Raw genomic sequence first — 7,372 nt, 5'->3', positions numbered from 1 at the left:
ACTTACATCAGGTATATGGTGAATACCTAATATATATCTATATTATATATATATACAATATATATAAATATATATATATGTATATATATACAGTATATATATATATACATACATATATATATATATATATATATATATATATATATATATATATATATATATATATATATATATATATATATATATATATATATATGCTTTTAGGCAAAGTTTTTTAATGTATGCAAATTTCGTTGAATTCTATGGCTTTTTGATTGTTGATCAACTTATTAATTTGACAAAATCTTCTGAACCTTCTGCGTTCTTCCAAATTCAGTTGAAGGACAAAAAAGCGAAGATTACTGCTAATTTTGTGGCTTCATTTTTATCCTTCATTGTTATGAAAACATCATCAATATACCTCGCGTATATGCGTGGTTTTTGATGACTGACAAAAGTCGTTGTCTCGACGTGGTCCGTGTAAATGTTAGCAAAAAGGACTCCGAGTGGGGACTCCATTGCTATGCCGTCGCACTGTCTAAATAAGTCACCTTTGTGTGAGAGGAAAGGGGCCTCTTCAGTGCATGCTTCCAGCATCGATTTTAATGTCCTCTCCGATACTGGTAGTGGTTCGCGGTCGGTATGGTATATACGAGTGAGTGCCAGATTGATTGTCTCATCTACTGGCGCATTTGTGAACAAACTCTCTGCGTCGAGAGCGGCGATATCTTCTTCTGGCTCTGAGCCGTGGAGTAAATCGATGAATTCTGTGCTCGATTTTACTGAGCATTTTCATGGAAAGTGTGGAGTTATAATTTCATTGAGCTTCTTTGCCAGTTGGTAGGTGGCCGACGTTATTTGTGAGATTATGGGTCTGATGGGTTCCCTGTCTCATGTGTTTTTATCGTTCCATAGCAATATCCAGGTTTAAAGTCACCAACAATTTTCGGGAACTTGATCTCATTTTGTATTTTGTTGGCATGTTTTATAAGAGTAGTACTTTTGTCTTTAACTCATTTGTTGGGTCTTTACTGAGAGGTTGGAACTTGCTGGTGTCATTAAGATGTTGTCAAGTTTGGAGTTGTACTCACTTCTGTCCATTATGACATAAACAGCGAAAGACAGTGAAAGCAAAGAGGGTTACGTTGATTTATCACAGCTCCCCCTGACTGAAAACCAGAAGAAATTATCAAATTTGGGCCTTAATTGTCATTACATTAGGAAATCCAACCAGATGTCTTAGCGTGTAAGCAGTGAGTGTCTAATAAACAACTTAGAACAGTTAAATAATAAAGACCAAATAGAAATAAAACCAGAATGCATCCCAGAACTCATAGGAGAAGCCAACCGAACACGCGTGAATGATCACAGCAAAACCCTCACCCCCGAATCACGACAAGCAGCGAAAGAACTTCGAGAGAACACCGACATCATCGTGCGTTGAGGAGATAAAGCCGCTGTCTATGTCATAATGGACAGAAGTGAGTACAACACCAAACTTGACAACATCTTAATGACACCAGCAAGTTCCAAGCTCTCAGTAAAAACCCAACAAATGAATTAAAGACAAAAGTACTACGCCTTATAAAACATGCCTACAAAATACAAAATGAGATTAAGTTCCCTAAAACTGTTGGTGACTTTAAACCGGGATATGGCTATGGAACGATAAAAACACATAAGACAGGGAACCCATCAGGCCTATAATCTCACAAATAACGTCGGCCACCTACCAACTGGCAAAGACGCTCAATGAAATTATAACTCCACACTTTCCATCAAAATACTCAGTAAAATCGAGCACAGAATTCATCGATTTACTCCACGGCACAGAGCCAGAAGAAGATATGGCCTCTCTCGACGCAGAGTTTGTTCACAAACGCGCCAGTAGATGAGACAATCAACCTGATAGTCAACCGTATATACCACACCGACCGCGAACCAATACCAGTACCGGAGAGGACATTAAAATCGATGCAGGAAGCATGCACTGAAGAGGCCCCTTTCCTCTCACACAGAGGTGACATATTTAGACAGTGCGACGGCATAGCAATGGTGTCCCCACTCGAGTCCTTTTTGCTAACATTTACACGGACCACGTCGAGACAACGACTTTTGTCAGTCATCAAAAACCACGCATATACGCGAGGTATATTGATGATGTTTTCGTGACAATGAAGGATAAAAATGAAGCCACAAAATTAGCCGTAATCTCCGTTTTTTTTTCCATCAACTGAATTTGGAAGAACGTAGAAGATTCAGAAAATATTGTCAAAAATCAATAAGAAGTTGATCAACAATCAAAAAGCCATAGAATTCAACGAAATTTGTATATTATAATTTGCATATATATATATATATATATGCATACATATGTATATATTATATATATATATATATATATATATATATATATATATATATATATATATAAATATATACACACACATATATATATATATATATATATATATATATATATATATATATATATATATATATATTTTTACACAGGAATATTCATTGCTCGTTCGGAAGTCCAATACCACTTGTGAATATTGAACCTAAATATTAAACGATTGTATGCGTTTGGAAAAGTTATCGCAATGATTGATCATTAGTACACATATGAAACGGATGGATTTATAGTTTGCATTTCCAGGTGAGGGAACGAAATAACCTTCATTGTGAGAGTAAAATCATATTTTGAACTTATACTTTTTCCCACTAATTTTAATTGCTATCTGAATGGGTTATTACCTACAACCGTCGAATCCTCGTAACTGGTGATGGGAGTTGCTTTGATATGTAATGGAAAAGGTTTGATTACAAATTCAATTCATATGAAAGAGATAGGATGTAATTCCATATATGAATGATGCAATCACAACGTATTTGCAGTCTAAAAGATTCCAAAATGTATGTATATATATATATATATATATATATATATATATATATATATATATATATATATATATATATATATATATATATATATATATATATATATATATATATATATATATATATATATATTATATATATAATATATATATATGTATATATATTTATATATATATATATATATATATAAATATGTATATATATATATATATATATATATATATATATATATATATACGTATATATATAAATATATATATATATACACACACACACACACACACACACACACATATATATATATATATATATATATATATATATATATATATATATATATATATATATATATATACAAGAGTGGCATATTAAATCATAACACACCTTCATTATGGATGTGATGCAAAAATTCTTATTGTCATAATTATTTAAGGAATCTGCACCGTCCCGCATTTTTCAACGAATTATTATTATTATTAACGATCACAACTTGTATATTAAAAGCAAACTTTCTGATATCATAGATTATGATTTAAATGTGATTGTTAAAAAGACAACAAAAATCTAATAGATGAAGCTGTTTTTGGGGAGTTACCAAGCAAATGTTATTAGCAAAGACAGAGAAAGTTTATGCCCTGTGATATCTCGAAAGTGGTGAATGTCAAGATGCTGGGATAGGGACAGCTTAATCCTCAACAATAAAGGCAACTTAAGGGTCAATTACAAACCAAATTAGACGGATTCCTCACTCATGAGGGACAGAAAAATGGCTCCCGAGGGTCAACAAGATTAGACCGACGCGGTTCAGTTCTTTGTTCCGAAGGAAGCTTAAGGAATTCAACAATACTTACAGCGGTCATGCTAACTTCCCGAAGGAGCCATTTACAATACCGTTTTAGCCAGGGATGTATTTTTCTTTTAGTAGCAACAAAAGATATTTTTGTCTTCATGCCAACATACACAAAAAACGATCTCCAATGGACGTCCTTCTGCAAGGTGTTAAGGAAGGGGGTTACCAATTTTCAACGCGGAACCAATTTACAACGCTTAACACAGAAGCCAGTCTACTACAACCCTTAGAATCATCATATATTAATAGCCGAACTTTATGCACGTTGAGGAACAACAAATCGTTTCTTAATTTTGGCAGTTCGAAGCATGGGGCAGACGTCACATAGACATGGTAATTCGAAAAGTTAAGAGGGCATTTTGGTTATTGCAATGCCATACGTATCTGGTCAAAAGTGACCAGTAGTCTCTCTGTCTGTCTCTCTCTCTCTCTCTCTCTCTCTCTCTCTCTCTCTCTCTCTCTATATATATATATATATATATATATATATATATATATATATATATATACATACACATATATATAGATATACATATATATACATACGAAAACTCGACAAAATGTTTATCAGCTGTTATCACTATGACGCCGCATCCGCCCAAGAGATTCCGTTGTTAGTGTGGTTTTCATTTGTTTGTTTCTACGTTTCTTGGTTAGATGACGTGAAAAGTTACGTTTGACCTTGACCTTAGTTGGATATCATTAGTGACAACAAAGCAATGGAGTTTTGATGATACTGGAACGTGACTTTTTGGGGAGGAGAGATCCTTGATGCGGGAGGTGGCTTGCTTAATCTAAAGGTTTATTATTATTATTGTTATTATTATTATTATTATTACTATTATTATTGTTATTATTTATGCGGGAGGTGGCTTGCTTAATCTAAAGGTTTATTATTATTATTATTGTTATTGTTATTATTAATATTATTGTTACTATTATTTATGCTGGAGGTGTCTTGCTTATCTAAAGGTTTATTATTATTATTATTATTATTATTATTATTATTATTATTATTATTATTATTATTATTATTATTATTATTTATGCGGGAGGTGGCTTGCTTCATCTAAAGGTCTATTATTATTATTATTATTATTATTATTATTATTATTATTATTATTATTATTATTATTATTATTATTATTATTATTATTATTGCTTTTCCTAAAACGTTAACATTGCTGGTACTTCTAAAATTTTTGCCCAGTTAATTTCATTATAGTGCGTACTAAAATAAAATAAAAAAAATTACACTTTTCCTTTGCGCATATTTTGTACATTTTTGTGCTTTTCGATTATTTTTTTCCCGATGATTGTCCATCTTCCCCAATTGTCACATAACGTCCATAAGTATTATTTTTATAAAAGAATGATTTTGTAATAATATAGCTATCAACCAAGAAATCTATAAATGACATCAATTTCGTCATGATTATATCCAGAGCAGCATTCATGTAAGGTTCTTAAAGCTTTCTGTGAAAACTGACTTGTTTATGTGTTTCTGTAGCAAAAAAAAAAAAAAAAAAATCGTACACAAGTGTAATTATGGGTAGGTGTTCTGTCTACACTAAAATCAGTTTATTTCTGTAATTCAGGCAATAAAAAAAAAAAATATACAACAGTCATTTTTTATCTCTATATCGAATTCTACCTCCGGCAACTCTTCTTTCATTTTGGCAAGAAGAAAGTATTTAAATTTTTGTTCCTTTGGCAATATATATGGTGATGCTGTCACCATACATAAATCCTCTTACATTGCATAGAATGACCTGATGATTTGTAACAGGATATACACTCGCAAAGAATACATTAATAGAAATGAATTAGTTATGTGTACAACGATATGAACTCCAATACATTGGTGAATATTACTTTAAAGATTTTGTTATGACCGTACATTAGAAACTTTTTTCCTCTAGTTTCAAGCAATCTATAACTTGGGTTTACTTTGGCATTAAGTTATTAAGCAAAGTTATTCCGTGTATTGTGATGTCATAAATAACTATGTACGTGTTGTCGGAAAGATGTTTTCATTGGAGCCGGAACTAACCAATGTTTTTAAGTTTTTCATCTCTCTCTCTCTCTCTCTCTCTCTCTCTCTCTCTCTCTCTCTCTCTCTCTCTCTCTATATATATATATATATATATATATATATATATAGATAGATATAATATATATCTATATATATGTATATTAATATATACTGATAGTATATATATATATATATATATATATATGTATATATATATATATATATACTATATATATATGTATATATATATATATATATATATATATATATATATGTATATATATATATATATATATATATATAAATATATATATATATATGTATATAAATATATATATATATATATATATATATATATATATATATATATGCATTAAAAATTATGCAGTGTAGCCTAACTAAATTGCCATATACATACATACATACATACACACATGTATCTATATATATATATATATATATATATATATATATATATATATATATATATATATATATATATATATATATGTATACATATATATATACATGTGTGTGTATGTATATGTATATATAGATATACCAATAAACAACGACAGGTATTCATGAAGCAATGTTGCATATGTAGATGTCATACAATGACAGAATGAAATGCCAGGAATTCATTTAAATAACATTTGAAATTTTAATCAGGTGTTAATAAGGGCAACGACTAGTGAAAGAATTTAATTTTCGCGGGGATGTTTGTCATTTCGGTTAATTAGGTCTATTCCCAGTTGAACTAAATTTTCTCAGAGTTCCATTTTGTAGTACGCCAGACTACATGTTTTTCATATTTTTTCCATACATATTGCTAAAGTTAGATATAAATTTACTTATATACACACATATGTATATAGATGATTATATATGCATGTATGTATATATATATATATATATATATATATATATATATATATATATATATATATATATATATATATATATATATATATATATATATATATATATATATATATATATATATATATATATATATATATTTCCTAATTATCTAAAAAATATTTGCAGCAGCTCTACTTTAACCTCAATCTTAAGTACTTTTTCGGAGAAACTTGATAACATTAATAGAATGTAACACCTATTATAATTTCCCACCTTTAAAAAAAAAAAACACACACACACACACACACACACACACAAACAGACAGCTGGCTTTGAAGCATTTGAAAATTGATGATTTGCACCTTACGTTTAAATGTTTACTGCAGTTATTATAAGATTACCATTACAGTTGGTCAATTTACAAACCAGTGTCGCCAAAAATTAGACAAGGCAAAAATGATTTAAATCGCGTAAAGTCTGCAACTCACCCTTGGCTTCGAATTTAGCCAAATTTTCCCGAAAAGTTAATCACGCATAAAAGGTGTCCGGATAAACATATCTGTCAAGTTTCATCACATCCTGCCGATTCATTCTTCAAATATCCTGTTGTCTATTCTCCATTTCATTTGAACAGAAGTCTTCCCACTGTGTCAGGAAATGAGACATACAGCGAAATCTCAAAATAACCTAAAGCATAAGCTTATCGGCCGTCAGACAATGCAACTTTAAGTCTTTCT

The 7,372-nt window shown here is 30.2% G+C and overlaps 1 protein-coding gene across 1 annotated transcript; it reads right to left on the bottom strand.

The window, feature by feature from the left end:
* Window positions 1-312: 312 nt before the first annotated feature.
* Window positions 313-1,080, bottom strand: LOC136843527 (uncharacterized). The gene is made up of 2 exons (XM_067112060.1): window positions 1,071-1,080; window positions 313-761 (listed from the first exon to the last, which is right to left on the bottom strand). Exons 1-2 carry the CDS (start codon window positions 1,078-1,080, stop codon window positions 313-315), a joined length of 459 nt encoding a protein of 152 aa, XP_066968161.1.
* Window positions 1,081-7,372: the final 6,292 nt, after the last annotated feature.

The sequence above is a fragment of the Macrobrachium rosenbergii genome, chromosome 11 (genome assembly GCF_040412425.1).
Source record: "Macrobrachium rosenbergii isolate ZJJX-2024 chromosome 11, ASM4041242v1, whole genome shotgun sequence".
In the NCBI taxonomy this organism is placed as follows: domain Eukaryota; kingdom Metazoa; phylum Arthropoda; class Malacostraca; order Decapoda; family Palaemonidae; genus Macrobrachium; species Macrobrachium rosenbergii.
Note: the sequence above shows the minus strand (reverse complement) of the source record. Positions and strands in the feature narration are given on the sequence as shown.